This window comes from Mus pahari, chromosome 12, assembly GCF_900095145.1.
Source record: "Mus pahari chromosome 12, PAHARI_EIJ_v1.1, whole genome shotgun sequence".
In the NCBI taxonomy this organism is placed as follows: Eukaryota; Metazoa; Chordata; class Mammalia; order Rodentia; family Muridae; genus Mus; species Mus pahari.
The window spans coordinates 9682739-9700784 of record NC_034601.1 but is presented as its reverse complement, the minus strand read 5'-3'; the positions used below and the strand labels follow the sequence as shown (position 1 = coordinate 9700784).

Here is an 18046-nt window from a genome sequence, read left to right as displayed (position 1 = left end):
GTGTGTGTGTGTGTGTGTGTGTGTGTGTGTGTGTGTGTGTGTGTGTGTGTGTGGTTTTCCCCTTTCCTCTCCCACTCTCTGACTCTCCACTAAAACCCCAGCTTCTGGAGACTGCTCTGGAGGCAGAAAGAGCAGGAGCGCCTTGGGTGGCCAGCTTCAGTATGCACTGCTCTTGGCCCCGGTTCCCTGAAGGAAGGCAGAGCTGGTAGTATAAAGTTGGGGTGGGCCAGATGGCTCAGTGGGGAAAGGTGTTCGCTGTCAAGTCTGATGACCTGAGTTTGATCCCACATAGTAAAATGATAAACCAAAATGTGCTGTGGTGTGTGTGTATCCCTGCCTTTCCCTATCAAAGAAACGGAACCCCTCCAAACCTAAATAAATACATAGAAAAAAATGTTTTTAAAGAGTGAGGTTGAATCACTGTGGAGACATTAAAACCCTCCACACACACACCCCCTTTAAGTTTATTTTTTTGGTGTTGTTTTATTTTGTTTTGTTTGAGACCGAGTCTTTCTATGTTGTCCTGGCTGTCTTGGCTTTTGCTATGTCTCACAGAGATCTGCATCCATGCACGACCATACCCTTGTCATGGCATTTGACGATGACTGTGCACCAGGCACCATAGTATTTAACCGTCTTTCTTCGAGATAAAGCCTCATATGTTCTGAGTCGATTTCAAACACACTATGTAGTCAAGGATGACACTGAACTTGTGATCTTCCTGCCTCTACTTCTGGACCGGTGGGGCTGGTAATAGAACCCGGAGCTTTGTACATGCAAGGCAAGGGTTCTACTTCAACTCAACTCACCTTTCTTTTTGTGTTAGGAATGGAGGCCCTGGGGTTAGAAGTGACTTGTCCATGAACTGTTAGCACAGGCAAAGAGGCTTTGTGGGGAAGTACTTCTTATAGCTTTCCTACCCTCCCCTTCAATGTGCATATTCTCAAAAACACGCATGTGGAAATGGTATTCAGGGAATGTTCACTGCTGTGTTTGCTGGTGGAGCCTCTGTTTGCTTTCAGAGCTTGAAAGAGCCAAGGTCTCTGTTATGTATTTTCAACAAAAATATTCTGTTAGTCTGCTTAGAGATATTCTGAGCATAGTTGTTTATTTAATTACAGGTTTGGCCTATTTTCCATTTATGGGCCTGACAAATATATTTTAAATTTTCAGCTTATAATAATATTTACTAGCAGGCTTTAATTTTTAAATATAACCCATGGAAGCTATTTTTCCTTTTCCTTTATATATTATTTATTTATTTTTGAGATAATAGTCTCACACCATAGCCCAGGCTGACTGGCCTGAACTTTTCAAACTTCTGTCTTAGTCTCTGGATTGCTGAGATTCCCAGTGTGCACCGGCGAGGCTCACTCCGTCCGAGTTTTCGTTCTTCTGGAACAGTGAACTTCCTCGGCTCTCCGGACATGGAGAGGGGAACCTGTCTTACTTTTGAAAGTCTTTCTTGCCAGGGGGAGGACTGACTCTAGGCTGTAATCCTGGTGACTCCTTCCCAGGTCTGTGACCTTGGCTGAGTAATCCCTTCCAGCCCCACTTTGTAAAATGGGAATAATAACACATAGTTGTGGGCCAGCAAGATGGTTTTGGTGGTTAAAGATGTTCTCTTCCCCAGGCTGACAGCCCGAGTTTAATCCTCACATGGTCACAGGTCCTCTGACCTCCATCTTTCTCTTCCCTTTCCTCCTGCCCCCTCCATTGTCTTTCTTTGTGTGTATGCATGCATATGCATATGTGATAGTCAGAGAAAAATGTGCAGAAATCAGCTCTCCTTTCACCACGGGAGTCCTGGGATCAAGGTTTCTCGGCTTGGCAGCAAGTGCCTGGTGCCCACAGAAGACAGAAGAGGGCATCCTACAGAGTCAGTTAGAGACTGTTCTGAGTCAGTGGGGGCTGCGTTGCAAACCCAGGTCCTCTGTAAGAACAAGTGCTTTTAACCTCCGAGTCATCTCTCCAGCACCCCCCACCCCCCTAATAAAAGCAGAAGTAGCACATCTGCTGTGACATAGACATAGTAAACTTTAAGAACATGATGCAGTGACAGTAACTGGGTTCAAAAGGTCACATGACTCCATTGGTATGAGACAGTTGATCTCTGCAGACACAGAAGAGACTCAGGATGAGCAGGGAGAGCAGGAGGAGTGGCTGGTTGAGGTGTACACAGTGGCTTTGTGGTAATAGGAATGAAGAATTAAATGAATACTAACACTGTTAATGTACTTAGACAAAATTGTTTCATTAATTACTTAATATTTAGTCAATAAGCTGTCTTAAAGTGACTTATGGAAATGAAACACCATGACCAAAGCAACTTGGGCAGGGGGAGGATTTATTTGGCTTCTGCTTTCACATCACAGTTCATCACTGAAGGAAGTCAGGACAGGAACTCAAACAGTACAGGAATCTGGAGGCTGGAGCTGATGCAGAGGTCGCGTAGGGCGCTGCTTCCTGGCTTGCTCAGTCTGCATTCTTATAGAACTCAGGACCGCCTACTCCATGATGGCACCACCCACAATGGGCTGAGTGCCCCCCCCCATCAGTTACTGATTAGTAAAAAGGCCCAGGCTTACCTACAGCCTGTTTTTTTTTTTGTTTTTGAGACAGGGTTTCTCTGTGTAGCCCTGGCTATCCTGGAACTCACTCTGTAGACCAGGCTGGCCTCAAACTCAGAAATCTGCCTGCCTCTGCCTCCCAAGTGCTGGGATTAAAGGTGTGTGCCACCATGCCCAGCTGGGTATCGGATTCTATTATGGATGGTTGTGAGCACCATGTGGTTGCTAGGAATTGAACTCAGAACCTTTGAAAGAGCAGTCAGTGCTCTTAACCACTGAGCTGAGCCATCTCTCCAGTCCGCCAAGTCCCTTTCTTGTAGAAGCTGGCTGTCATTGCTGTCTCAAGTGGTCTTCTAATGGAAAGTTATCACATGTCACATAAATGCAAACTATGACCCGTCCTGCCTCCAGCTTACACTCTCCTGGCACTTATTCTCATGTGCCTCTGAGTCTCTGCCCTAACCTCAGTTTCCATCCTTCTTCCAGGACCAGCAGAGAACAAATGCCAAGAACTTATGTGCAGGTGTGACGAGGAGCTGGCTTACTGCCTGGCGGTGACCGAGTACCACCTGAAATACCTCTTCTTCCCCTCCATTTTATGTGAGAAGGACTCTCCCAAGTGCAACTGACAGGCTCACATGGAAATGCAGTTCATTTTCAGTGATCACCAACAGCATGCAAGTTGTGCGGGAGAGTCCCCGGAGGCCAAGTGCTAAAGCCGCCTGTGTTTGCTTTCTCCTTCCATTCAGGAACTCACAACTATGAGCCTGTGGAGCTGCCAGTCTGATGAAGGTTCAAAGTCCTGGGCCTGTTTTATACAACTAGCACTGTGTTGGGTGTGGTATAATTTTTGAAGTTCAGCCTTTATGAGAAGCTGTACTATCTTGTACCTGCTGCAGAGGGTTGCTGGTCAAATGTGGATGAACACCTGCTTAGGCTTGGCTGTGTCTGCTTAAGTTTAGCTGTGGTAAAAACATTGCCACATGATACATCTAAGAATTATAACTGTAATAAAATATGTTCCCTACCTGTCTCCATGTGTACAAGGTAAATTTTATTTCCCGGAAGCTGGGCGTGGTGGCACATACCTGGGGTATCTGCTGGGGTGTTTTGCTGAGGTTGAAAGGTTGGCTGAGCTCAGGAGGCTGGTGTCAGCGTAGGCAGGAGAGAAGACTTTCTCAAAGAAAAGGTAAATTATTTCCTGGGCTGGTGGTACTGCTGTGTGTCAAAACATTTGTGAAGCATGTTTAAGGTCCCGAGTTTGATTCCCAAAATTTCAAGAAAAAAATTTAAAAAAAGAATGTAGAATAACAGATCAAACCCTAACCAGTGAAATCACAGGCCAGGAAAGACGCTCAGTGGTTAGCACTGCTTCCTGCTCTCCCAGGGGACCTGAGTGCTGTTTCTGGCCTGCATATTGTTTAGCTCAACTGCTTTTGTTCTGGTTCCAAAAAATCTGACACATCTGGCTTCTGCAAGTACCTGCCTGCACATGCTTACTTTCACAAGTGTGTGTGTACTTGAGTGTACACACACACACACACACACACACACACACACACACACACATACACAATTAAAGTCTTTTTAAAGAGAAATCATTCCAAAGCTTTAGAATGGAAGGAGGAAGCTTTTGCTCTTGGCTTGCTTGCCCTCACTCAAGATGGCATGTCCATTCTGTCACGCATCAGAGCCTTTGTCTTTGGGAACTGCAGCTGGATCAGCTGAGACATCCAGCGTCAAGGACTGAGCAACTACTGCATTCGTGGACTTTCCATATATAAGCAGCCATTGTCTGATTAGCTGGACCACATTCTGTAAGTCATTCTACTAAAATTCCGTATGTGTGTGTGTGTAATCCCACATATATATATAGGATGATAGATAGATAGATAGATAGATAGATAGATAGATAGATAGATAGATAGATAGACTCTGTTACTACAGATTTTGGTACCAGAAGTAGTTCTAGAACGACAGAAGTATAAAGATGAATCTTTTTTAAATATCTGGAATAGACTTCAACTCACCAACATGTACAGCTACTGAAGCCATTGCACTTACTGAAGCCCACGGTGTGAACTATATTATAAACTTAAGATAAATGCATTTGATTATCATGATTCACCAATGGTGAGTGGCAATGAGTTTGATGTCCTAGTATATGAAACCTTTGAGAGCTTGTGTAAAAATAAGGAAAATCATGATACTGGTTGCTCCTAGAATCTCTGGAAAAACTGAAAAAGGATAGAAATGAGCTCTTTGGTAGAATTAACCAATGTCTAGCAGAATACAGTGAAGGGCAGTGATGAAACTGACTGGCTCCAGATGCACATCAACACTCTAAAGGCTTAACTGTGCCCTGAAAGAGAACCTTCTTTCCAGCAGCCAGGAAGCCTAAGTTGCAGACAATCACACTGAAGCCCTCATTATATAAAGTTGACTGAATTACAAGGAAAACTCAAGTTCCAGCTTTGGAGTGTGTCAGTGGTTAAGGGGAATCCTTTAACTTGGGATGGGGATATGTGGGAGGAGCCTATTGAAGCTGAGAACTTTGAACCTTCAGATTCACAAGGGTTTAATCTCACCTGAAAAAAAAGTCTCTATTTTCTCAGGTGTGGCGGTGCCACGGGATGTGGTAGTGCATGCCTTTAACCCCAGCACTCATGAGGCAGAGGTAGGCAGACCTTTTTAATTTTAAGGTTAGCCTGGTGCCTGGTCTACACAGAGAAACCTTGTCTCAAAAAACAAAACAAAACAAAAAGTCGTTCCACCCTCAGCAGAAAATGAGCTCATCTACTCCGAAAATACTGCGCTTTCTTCCTTTGATTGAGGAAATAAACCCATTATTTGCTAGGCCAGATGTGACTTTCTCTGAAGAAGATGCCACCCAAGACAATACTAATGTCCTTCAGGGCCCACCAATATTTGCTCTAGATCTGTAACCAAACTCAAGGCAAAGCAGGCTCCTAAAGGGAAGGTAGAAAGTGTAGTCCATGAGGAGGTGTGCTATATTATTAAAAAGCCTAATGTGTCCCAGCACTCGGGAGGCAGAGGCAGGTGATTTCTGAGTTTGAGGCCAGCCTGGTCTACAGAGTGAATTCCAGGACAGCCAGGGCTACACAGAGAAACCCTGTCTGGAAAAAACCAAAGCCTAATGTGTTTGCTAATTCAAGCAGAAGTCTGGGGACTATGTGTGGGAATGGATTTTAAGGGTACGGGATAATGGTAGAAGGACATAAAACTAGAAAAGGCTGAGATTATTGTCATGGGTCCTCTGAGTGGAGATTCTAGGTTTAATATGTAAACTTGCACAGTTAAAAAACAAGTGCCAAACGTTTGTTTAAATGGTTGGGTGAAGTATTTGTCTAAAGATGGCTTACTTCTGAAATATGCCTGATATTCCTTGGCAGTGTTGATGAAGGGATTTGATAAAGGTTTGGGGAAATTGCAGTGCTACAGTGGGTACTCTGTAAAACCTAATCCTCCACAATGAGAAGGTTCAGAAGCCATGCCCTTCATGAGTCCTATTAGACACAAAAAGAGTGAGAGGAGCACCAGCACATTTGAAGAGCTTTACTGTTGCCCTTTCCTTGTGCCAGACCTTAAGGTTGAAGATGCTGCTGCCCAGTTAATGGGACTGAATGGAGTTTAATTGGGCCCCAGTAAGTAGCGGGGCTGGGTGTCAGCACTGAATCACCCAAACCAAGGTGATTGATAGGTACATTATAACTGTTAAGGTAGTTATAATGGGCAGCATAGACAAAGCAATGTTCACAGTGGCCCGACCCATAATGGTCAGCACAGGCAAAGTGAATTTAACGGTGGGTGACTCATGTGGACATTTAGTGCTACCTAATTACTGACGGTGTTTTCAGGCAGGAAATAGAGAAGAAGCCACTGAATTTTTGTTTCATCTGTAGAAGCCAAAAAGTTCTCACAAATGAAAAGGCTACACGGGATCAAAGCAAAAGGGAATCTTGGCATGGCAGTGGTGGTGTACGCCTTTAATCCCAGATTGAGTTCCATGACAGCCAGGGAACAGAGAAACCCTGTCTTGAAAAACAAAAAAAAAGGGGGGGGGGGAATCTCGGCCCATGAATCCATTCCCACATTCCCAGACTTGAGCAGTTGGCAGATCCAGAACCCCTTGAGTGAAAGGACAGTCAACTTCCCCTAAGGAAGGACTTTGATAAAATATCTAAACCTGTTACTGTTAGTCTTTCTCCAGCCTTTCCCCAGAGGGACCTTTGGTCTTTTACAGGGGAAACTGAACAATGGAGGAAAAGAGTGAGATGGTTCAACTGCTGGATGCTGGTTCTGAACCAGCACTGACTCTAGGAGACCTTAAGAAACATTGGGGCCCTCCAGTTAAAGCAGCTTATGGAGGTTAAGGGACTGGCTGAAGTCTGACACATACACAAAGGTTCATTGGATTCCTGAACTCATCCCCAGTCCCCGGATGAATAATTGGGATAGATACACTTAGAACTTGGCAGATTTTGTATATTGGTTCCTTGACTTTTGGAATGAGGGCTATTAAGGTTGGAAAGGCTAAATGAAAGCCATTGGAGTTGCCTCTACTAGGGAAAATAGTGAATCAAAGACAGTGTCAAATCTCTGAAAGAATTACGAAAACTAGTGCCACCATCAAGAACTTGAAAGATGCTGGGGTGATGGCTGCCACCACATTTCCTTCTGGCTAATGTCCAGGACAGGTGGATCATGGAGCATGACAGTTGATCACTGAAAATTCAATGAGGTAGCGTCCTACTTGAACAGATTAATGCATCCCCTAAACAATATGGTATGCAACTATTGATGTAGTAAATGCCCTTTTCTGGGTATCTGCCCACAAGGCCTATCAGAAGTAATTTGCTTTCAGTTGGCAATGCCAGCATTATGCCTTTACTGTTTTACCCTAAGTATATATTAACTCTCCAGCCCTGTGTCTAAGTTAGAAGGAATCTTGATTGTCTGTCTCTTCCATAGAATATCACATTGGTGCACTATATTGGCAGCTTTATGCTGATTAGATCAAGCAAGCAAGAGGGAGCAACCACTTTGTACTGATTGGTAACAATATGCATATCAGAGGATGGGAAATAAATCCAACCAGAATTCAAGGGCCTAATACCTCAGTTAATTTCTTAGGAGTCCAGTTGCATGGGGCATGCAAAGAAGTTCCTTCTAAGGTGAAGGATAAGTAATTGCACCTGAAGCAACAACGTTTAGTGGGCTTATTTGGATCCTGGAGACAGCACATTCCTCTCTTGGGTGTGTTACTCCTGCCCATATACCAAGTGACTCAGAAAGCTACTAGCTTTGTGTGGGGCCTGGACCAGGAGAAGGCTCTTCAACAGGTCGAAGCTGCTGTGCAGGCTGTTCTACCACTTGGAATATATGACCCCTTAGACCTGGTAGTACTTGAAGTGGCAGTGGCAGATAGGGATGCTGTTTGGAGCCTTTGAGGGCCTCTATAGGTGAATCACAGAAGAGACCTTAGGGATTTTGCAGCAAGGCTCTACATCATCTGCATACAACTATCCTCTTTTTGAAAGACAGCTTTTTTTTTTTTTTTTTTTTTTGGTTTTTCGAGACAGGGTTTCTCTGTTTCCCTGGCTGTCCTGGAACTTACTTTGTAGACCAGGCTGGCCTCAAACTCAGAAATCCACCTGCCTCTGCCTCCCAAGTGCTGGGATCAAAGGTGTGCGCCACCACACCCGGTTTGAAGGTTTGAAAGACAGCTTTTGGCTTGCTATTGGGCCTTTATGGAAACTGAACTTTGGACAGTAGGCCGCCAAGTTACCATTAGACCTGAGCTGCCCATCATGAGCTGGATGTTTCTGACCCAACAAGTCATGATGCAGAACACGTACAGCAGCAATCTGTTATCAAATAGAAGTGGTACATACGTGATCATGCCCAAGCAGGTCCTGAAGGCATAAGCAAGTTACATGAAGAAGCTGCTCATGTAAATAGTTTCTACTATTACAATGCCATCTGTTGCCAAGTGTACACCTATAGCCTCATGGGGACATGCCTTATGACCCGTTGACGAAGGAAAAGAAGATGTCTAAGGCATGGTTTCATGATAGTTCTGCATGTTATGCAGGCACCACCTAGAAATGGGACAGCTGCAGCATTACAGTCCCTTTCTGGGACAGCCCTGAAAGACACCAATGAAGGAACATCTTCAGTGGGTATAACTTCAGGCTGTACACACTTTGCTTGGAAGGAAAAATTGCCAGATGTGTGATTGTTCAGATTCATGGATTGGCTAGATGGTCAGGGACTTGGAATGAGCAAGATTAGAAAATACATGAGAAAGACATCTGGGAAGAAGTATGTGGCTAGAGCTCTCCAAATGGGCAAAGGATGTGAAGATACTTGTGTCCCATGTAAATGTTCATCAAAAGGTGGCTGTAGCTGAGGAAGAATTTAATAATCAGTGACAAGATGGGCCCATGAACAAAGTGGCCATGGAGGCAGAGATGAGGGTTATGCATGGGCTCAGCAGCATGGACTTCCACTCACCAATGCTGACCTGGCGACAGATGCTGCTAAAAGCCAGACCCCGTGTATGTACCACTCCCCGAGGTGACCTGGTAGCAGCTGACAATACCAGACCACTTCCTCCATGGAAAGGACACGCTTTGTTCTTACAGGAGTAGACAGATACCTCTTCTGGTTATGGATCTGACTTTCCTAAACATACTGCCTTATCCACTGTCATGGTATTCCACACAGTATTGCTTCTGACCAAGGAACTCATTTCACAGCCAGAGAAGTGCGACAGTGGGCCCACAATCATGGAATCTTGCCACGTTCCCCACCATCCCGAAGCAGTTGGCTTGATAAGACGACAGAATGGCCTTTGGAAGACACAATTACATTTCCAATTAGGTGGCAGCAGCCTGGAGGGCTGGGGCAAGAGGCAGGATATTCTTTGAGTCACTGTCCAAAATACAGTGATTTCTCCCATAGTCAGGATCCACAGGTCCAGGAATCAAGGAATGGAAAAGGGAATAGTTCCACCCATTATCACAACTAATGATCCACTAGGAAAAACTTTGCTTCCAGTTATCTAGGCCTTACAACTTTTGTTGTTCTAGAAATTTTGGTTCCAGAGTCAGGAGCACTCCTACCAAGAATCATAACAAACATTTCATTCAACTGGAAGCTCAGACTTTCCCCTTGCCACTCTAGGCTTCTAATGCCTTTCAATCAACATGCTAAGAAAAGAGTAACCGTGGAGGGGTGATAGATCCAGATCACCAAGGGGAGATTGGATTGCTTCTTCACAATGGAGGTAAGAAAGATTATGTCTGGAGTGTAGGAAATCTCTTAGGGCATCTCTTTGTGGTACCGTGTCCTGTGACAATGGGAAACTACCAGAGCCTAACTCAGGCAGGATGACAAAGGGCACAGGCACACCAGAAATGTAGGTATGGGTCACTCCTCCAGGAAAAGAACCAAGACCTGTTGAGATTCTTGTGGAGGGTGGAGGAAATACAGAATGGGTAGTAGAGGAAGGTAGTTATAAACACCAGCTATAAACAACCAGCTAAGAGTCAGGTACGGTAGCCCACACCTTTAATCCCAGCACTGGGGAGGCAGAAGCAGGTGGATCTCTGAGTTGGAGGCAAGTTTGGTCTATAGAGCTAGTTCTAGGACAGCAAGGTCTACATAGAAAAACTCTTTTTTGTCTAGAAAAACAAAATAAAATACTAGTTAATGCCATGTGACCAGTTACAGAAACAAAGGTTATGGTTGACATGACTGTTTCTGTCTTATTTTGTTAAGAATGTTTATACATATATCTGTGTTTTATTTCCTCAATTTATTATGTGATAGAACATCAATTAAGAGAATATAAATGGTTATCATAATTAAATTTGAGATACTAGAAGAATATCCCTCAAGGGATATTGCCACCTTTTCTAAATTTATAATATGTCTGTAGTTGTATGGATGATAGTTATGTTAGGTGTAATTATGACCTGGTTAAATATATAATGCATTTGTAATTATAGCAGAATAATTATATTATGTTTAGGTGCTCTGTTATATATTTCATTTGGAAATTAAACATGACATAAGATATAATTGTACATCAGGTTGACAAGACATAGACTTGTATTGGCTACTCTTGGTTGTTACCTGAACTTACCTAAACTCAAAATTGAAAGGCACACACCTGTGAGAAATTTGCTTCATTTGAAGCAAGTGGATTCACTTCTCATCCAGATCTTTGAGGTAGGAAGACACATACCTTTAATTGGGATCTTGAGGTGGGAAATGGGAAGACACGTTTAATCTGAGTCATGCCTTCTGCTGGAAAGCTATGTATGGACATGAAAGACAGCAGCTTTTGCTCTTTGCCTGCTTGTCCTCCCTTTGCCAGCAAGTCCATTCCTTCACTGGCATTACAGGCTACTTTTTCCGGGATTCCAGGGTATACTGAGATGTCTAGCTCATCCAGTTAGAATATTTCTGTTCAGAGCCAGCCATTGTCCGATTAGCTGCACTGCAGCCTGTAAATCATTTTAGTAAATCCTCTTTCTATATACAGAGATTCAAGTTCTATTACTTGACTAATACAGACTAAAAAACAAACAAACCCAAACCATTAAATAACAATGCTGTGGTTAGCCCAGGTCTTGTATTTTGATGCTAATTCTGCTTGGGGGTGGGGGTCAGAGGATGAGGAGTGAATCACATATACAGGTGACTTCTTGTGAACCTGCTCCCCACCTTAACTTGTAAAATAAAGGCTGGAGCCAGTGATCGGCAGTAGAAGGGAAGGTGGAGCTGAAAAGTTTGGGGGGGGGGAGGAGGGGAGAGGAGAGAGTGGAAGGGGAATGGTGGAGAAGCTCGTGGTCTGGAGAAACCACACGTTACAAGTTACAAGGGGTCTCATAGACGGGGATACAGTAGTGCAGTGGCAGAGCTGCTTAACCTAGACGAGCAGCTTGCATTCATATTCATTAAGTTGTGTTTTCTTTGACCAGGCTTATTTGGGTTGGAAATTTACCGCAACATAACTGAGAAAGAACTAAGCTGAAGACATGGTTTAGTTCATAAAGAACGTTTGCTGCTCTTTTAGAGGACCCAAAATCAGCTTTAACCCCACAAAGCAGCTTGTAACCAGAGGCAACTCTAGCTCCAGGGAATGTCCCAATGTCCTCTTCTGGCCTCTGCATATAAGGCACACATGTGCCCACACATAATGCAGGTAAAAATATTCATGCATAGAAGATAAAAATATTAAAAATACCCAAATTAAAAGATCAAATTCAAATCTGTATAATCCAAAATACTGTCTGCATTTGTGTCCTTTCCTAGTTTTAGAAGATGCAGTTGAGACTATGCCCTACGATTTTCAGTCTTTTCTATCAAACCTTGGAAACTGCCTTTTGAAAAGCACTATTAGGTTGGGCAAGTGGCAGAACACTTGCCCACCACGAATGAACCCTGGGTTGCATATCTAGCACTGCCAACTTCTGGATTCTAAAAGTTCCAGTTCTGTCATTTCCTATTTCTGTAAATTCTTTCTTAGGATCTGTGTAAAGAAATCCCACTTTGGACTAGGGGATGCCGCTAAGCTAGTAGAGTGTTTGCTTTCCATACACAAAGCCTAGAGGTCGATTCCTAGCATCATATCAAACTGGGTGTGGTTGCATGCAACTGTAATTCCAGAATTCCAAAGACCTGAGGATCCAAGCCTTCCTGGGAGGGTAGACAGATTTAAGCATTAGCACAAGCCTGTGCTCCTGGATTTGAGCATGCCCGCTCTAATAGAAGCTAGAGTGCCAGCCCATCTGTTTTCTGCCCAATCTCCTCTTTCCCTGGGCATTACTTATCTTTGAGGTACGGTGTCAGTGTGGAAGGCCTCAGGTGGGGGTGGGATATTGGGAGCCTGGTTCTGTACAGTCTAGCCTGGGCACTCCCGAACCTAGGACCTTTGTCAGCCAGCCCCTACCTCCTCAAGGGAAGGAAGAGCAGGGGTCTCTAGGAATGCAGACAGTACAGTGTGCCTGAGCCACAGAGCTGCTGTCTTATGCAGTCAGGTGGCCCTGGGGCTCTGTGAGAAAGCTGGGAAAGATTCTTCGCTCCCTGCAGGAGTCTCTAAGCAACCACCCTGGTTCAACATCCCAGAGCGGAGACTCAACACGCCTAGGTTATAACACATCAAGCAATGTAGGTTTCCCCTTCTATTTCCTTAGCAATCAGATTTCTCTATAGAGGTTGTATTTGTATAAAAATCTTTAATTTTTATTTCAAGTAATTTTCCAAACTTTCAATGCAAAGTTTAAGTGAAATCTTTACTCTGAGATACAAAGAGTTAATGAATTACCAAGTCTCTCTCCTATTGTCTCTGTCTCTCTCTCACCCAAACATTCTCTGTCTGTCTGTCTGGGCTGTCTGTTTGTCTCACATTGGATGCAAGCCTGTTTCAGGCAGGCCAAGGCTGATGAGCTCACACTNCATCTGCTGTGTACACTATATCTACACTGGCATAAAGGTCATCCTTCAGCTTACTCCATATTTATGAACGCAGGACTTGGCATAATTATACTTGCTTTTATACTAAAGAACGGAATAAAGATTATCCATTATACAGTATGAGGGCAGCTTACAAAATGCTNCTTGATCAGTCTATACTGCATTTATTGTGCAGATTAAATTATTCAAAACAAAACACCAAGCAGTNCTCAGTCACCTAAGAAGACTCAGCCTGATGGGCATTCCATTCAACTCCATGCTCACAGAAAGGAGAACTCAATTTCCAATGCTCACAACAGGAAACGACACAGCTATCCATCACTGTCTTTTAGCCTGAAGTTTTCTCTGGGTTTATTCTGAAACCTACCAACTATTCAGTGAGATACTATGACTGGGTTCTAGGTCTTTATCTTTATTTTGTATGTCCAACTATCCATGCCTATGACAAAAACCTANCCTTGTTTTCCTAAAGTTGACTCTTGGGACAGAACTGGCCNAACAAGCCTGGTTTGGGAGCCTGTCAGTCAGTGGGGTTAAGGCCACTGACCATAATGGCCTTCCTTTTTTCTTTTTTTTTTCTTCTTCTTTTTAAGAGACAAGTGTTTCTCTATGTAGCCCTGGCTGTCCTGGAACTCACTCTGTAGACCAGGCTGGCCTCGAAGTCAGAAATTCACCTGCCTCTGCCTCCTGAGTGCTGGGATTAAAGGAGTGCACTACCACACCCAGTCTATATTGGCCTTTTGACAGCATGTCACNCCAAATTATGTCCAAGACTTTCACTTCTGTTGGCCATAGTAGCCTGACCCTCTTAAGTCTCGGTAAGAAGACTGGCTGGGTGCTGACCATAGAGTCCAATCTGACCTGGGTAGCAGTCAGCTGGCATGGTGCCAGAGTCAGAGGGACCTGGTTGAAACCTTGACACACAGAAGCAGCACCTCGAATTACCAGGTGTAGAAACGAGTCCCTTGTCTCTTTGAATGTCACAGCTTGGTTGTCAGGTAGATTCACGGGCTCTCTCAGGGCCTTGATGCCCATCATAACACTTGGGTTTCCAGCCGTCGGACTTCCTTGACCACCAGATCAATGTTAATGATTGGGTTGAAGTACAGAGCCCAGTAAAATAAACAGTTGCAGACAAACTGGGGAATAAGCGGCCAGAACATGGCCATGAAAAGTCCCTGTGTCGATACTTTCCAGAAGTGGCTCCACATCCTCTGGGGCACTGTCCTGAAAAGAAAGAAGAGTGGTGGACGGTGGGCTTAGATAAGCTGGGCGCTGAGGGGTCTGCCCTGTCACCTGTTCCCACAACCGAGGAAACACTTCTGCACGTGTCCTCTAAGGGTGTTCTGTGCACACTGGCACAGCCTCTGCTCTACCTGCTTTGTCGTCCCTTTTCTTCTTTCTTTTTGGTTTTTCAAGATAGGCTTTCTCTATGTAGTCCTGCTTGCCTGGATCTCTAGACCAGGCTGGCCTCAAACTGACAGAGATCCACCTGCCCCTGCCTCCCAATTAAAGGCATGTGCCATCACAACTTGGCAATGGCACTTTTTTTTTTTCCTAAGACAAACTTTCATATAGCTCAAGCTTGGCTTAAACTTGCTATGTAGCTAAGGATGATCTTAAACTTCTCATCTTTCTGCCTTTGCCTCCTGAAGGCTGGGATTTCAGACATGTGACACCATATCTTGTTGATCTGGTGCTGGGAATGAAATGCAGAGGGACAAAGCCTAAGCATGAATATATACATTTTCTAAATGAATAAATGAGTCTGCTGAATGGAAACACTCGAGAGTTTCTTACACCAATTTATAAGGCCAGGAATTGTGTGAGAGACAGGATATCAACATGAAACAATGTGGTAGTCTGTTTGCCTGGAGCTGTTTTCCTCAAACAGTCTCAATTGCTCTGGAGATGCCTGCCTTGTCTACCTGGGGCAATGAAAGCATTCCAGGCCCTCCCTCCTCTATTTTCCTATGTGGTCTGAATTGGTGATATGCTTCATACCTTGAGCTTGGCCATGGAGAGCCCAGCACACTCCTGCAGTGTAGCATGTCTGTGTGACCACATGATTAAAGCTGGACCAATCAGAGTAAAGGCTTGTTTCAAGTGTGATGGGAAAAGAAGTGTTTGCTTTTTACTGGCACTGCTAGGCCAAGCTCTGGGGCAACCAGAGGCCATGAGATGCAAGAAGAGCTGAGAGGAGCTGAGTAGCACAGGGAAGGCCAGCCTGTGAGCAAGGTTGTCCTGGGTGAGGCAGCCCTGAGGAGAGTATTTGGATCTCTGGGTCTGTGCTGGTCTGAATAGGTATGCCCACCTAGTCATGTGTTTGAGTACTTGGTTCACAGGGAGTAGCACTATTAGGAGGTGTGGCCTTGTTGGAATAAGTGTGACCTTGTTTGAGGAAGTGTGTCACTATGGGGTCAGGCTTTGAGGTCTTATATGTTCAAGTTATGCCCAGTGTGACATCAGTTCCTTCTGATGCCTGCAGAACAAGATGTAGAACTCTCAGCTCCTTCTCCAGCACCATGCTGGCCTGTATGCTGTCATACTTCCCCACCATGACAATAATGGGCTAAACCTCTTAAACTCTAAACCAGTCCCACTTAAATGTCCTTTTTAAAGAGTTGCTATGATCATAATGTCTCTTCACAGCAATAAGGCCCTTACTAAGACAGGGCCCAAACATGCCTTCTACTCTGGGTAAGCATTTAAAGCCTTTGTAGTAAGTCAGTTAGGTTGGCTCTTGTCACCTGCCACTAAGAGATCTACTTACAGACTAGGTAGCCCAATGTTCTCATCCTACATTAATCTGGAAGTTATTCTCCCAAATGTTGGCAAAACAGAATTAGAACACTATAAAACTCCCATGATGTCTCTCTGGCCTTTACTATATTGTTCTTTTCTCTACTTGTTTTTCCTTTGATTACTCATCAATTAATAAAATTTTTCAAACTCCCCTACCCACCCCGGAAGTTATCTGACTTACTTTTAAATAAGGGATAAGGGTAAGATATGGAAGCCAGGTATGATTGTACATGCTTGTAATTTCAGCATTTGGCAGGCAGAGGAAAGTTTGTTAAGTCTGAGACCCATTACACACACACACACAAACACACACACACACTTAGAACAATGAGCCAGACATAGTGGTATACTTCTTTAGTCCTAGCATTTTGTGACCTTGGTCTACTAGTGAGTAGCTAGACAGATCTACAAAGCTGGACAAAATAAACATATACATTTACAAAATAATTTAATAAACATACATAAAGTAAATAAATACATACATCCAAAACAAAAACCTAAAAACTAAACAAAACCAACAAACACAAAGAGCCAGGCAGAGCAGCACATGCTTACAGTTCAGAGGCCTGAGGTAGGAGATAACCTGGCGCACTGTAGGCCATTTCATTTCTGCAAAGGTCTGGGCGGTCTAAGAAAGCAAACTGAGCAAGCCGTGGAGAACAAGCAAGGAAGCAGCATCCCTCCGTGAACTCTGCTTGAGTTCCTGCTCTGACTTCCCGGGATAAACTACAAACAGTAAGCTGAAATAAATTCTTTCACAAACTTCTTTTTTCCAAAAAAAGAGTTTCTGTGTGTAACAGCCCCAACTGTCCTGAAATTTGACTTGTAGACTAGGCTGGCCTTGAACTCCCAGAGATCTGCCTGTCTCTGCCTCCCAGTGCTGAGGTCCCTGGGCTGAGATTTAAAAAGTGCACTACCACTCCAGCTTTCCTATTGACTTTGATCACAGTGTTTTATCATAGCATTAGAAACCTAAGACAGACCCCATCTCTAGCAAAATAAAACAAAGAAACCAAAGAAAATCAAGAACAAACCAAACCACTATATGAAATGAAGACTGCCTCCTCGACAGAAATCACGTTCTTATTTGCTGTTTAAAGAATATTTCTCAAATCAAAGCCTGAGGAGTCAAGGTAGAATTCTTTTTTAAAAGACTTTATTTTTATTCACTTATTTTAGTTATATGTATATGCGTATAGGTTTCTGCATATGAATGCAGTGCCCTCAGAGGCCAGAAGAGGATGCCAGATGCCCTGGGGTTGGGGTTATAGGCCACTTTAGACTGTCTGATGGGGGTGCTAAGAAACCCCACCCCCATGCCAGGTCTGAAAATACTTTAAAGGGGTCCATCCTCATTGGTATTTCTTTACCACTCCCTGTTGCTCCAACCATCTCCTACTGAAAAGGCACTTACTTCAGCTCACTTCTCGACCAGATCCTCCAAAAAGAGAACAACTCCAGGACAGACAGAAGCACGGCATTGACGATCAGGAAGCGAGATGTCCAATAGTGGACCTCCAGCCAGTCCCAGGCAAACTCTGCAATCAGCTGGTACGGGAGAAAGGAGTATTTGACAAGGAATTCTCTCCACTGCTTCCACGTGGGCTCTCTCGGGTCCTTGAAGAAGAACACACACCAGAGTCCCAATCACCATAGGACTGACTTATACAAGTAATGTCAATGTGAGCGTCACATTTGGACACACACCCCTACGTCTAACAATCAACATCTTGTTATATCTAGCTGGCCTCAAACTCACATTTTTTTCTGCATCAGTCTCATATTAAAAGCATGTGCATGGCTAAATTGAATAAAAATTTATCAATCCCCATTGTAATAGTTCATCTTAAAGTTGGGGCTAGAAAAATGGCTTAGTGGTTAAGGATGCATGCTGTCCAAGCATGAGAACTGGAGTTTGGATCTTCTGTACTTCATAAAAGCCAGGTATGGTTCTTTTCTTTTTTTTTTTTTTTTTTTTTTTTTCGAGACAGGGTTTCTCTGTGTAGCCCTGGCTGTCCTGGAAATCACTCTGTAGACCAGGCTGGCCTTGAACGCAGAAATCTGCCTGCCTCTGCCTCCCAAGTGCTGGGACTAAAGGCGTGCGCCACCACGCCCAGCTGGCCAGGTGTGGTTCTTGCCACCCCTGTAGCCCCAGCACTGAG

General features: G+C 44.1%; 2 protein-coding genes across 4 annotated transcripts in view; one reads left to right on the top strand and one right to left on the bottom strand.

Moving 5' to 3' along the window:
• Positions 1–3597, top strand: part of LOC110330079 (group 10 secretory phospholipase A2) — a 13596-nt gene extending 9999 nt beyond the window's left edge. Inside the window, exon 4 of one of the 2 annotated variants that reach the window (XM_021210025.1) lies at positions 3057–3597. In XM_021210025.1, coding sequence (XP_021065684.1) covers positions 3057–3199 — 143 coding nt within the window. In that variant the 3' untranslated portion in view covers positions 3200–3597. The remainder of the gene's footprint in view (positions 1–3056) is intronic. The other variant, XM_021210026.1, reaches the window with a different exon arrangement.
• Positions 3598–12879: 9282 nt separating this feature from the next.
• Bfar (bifunctional apoptosis regulator) overlaps positions 12880–18046 on the bottom strand; it is a 30659-nt gene continuing 25492 nt past the window's right edge. Inside the window, exons 7-8 of one of the 2 annotated variants that reach the window (XM_021209265.2) lie at positions 17299–17501; positions 12880–14306 (exon numbers count right to left, since the gene is read on the bottom strand). In XM_021209265.2, coding sequence (XP_021064924.1) covers positions 14114–14306; positions 17299–17501 — 396 coding nt within the window. In that variant the 3' untranslated portion in view covers positions 12880–14113. The remainder of the gene's footprint in view (positions 14307–17298; positions 17502–18046) is intronic. The other variant, XM_029544568.1, reaches the window with a different exon arrangement.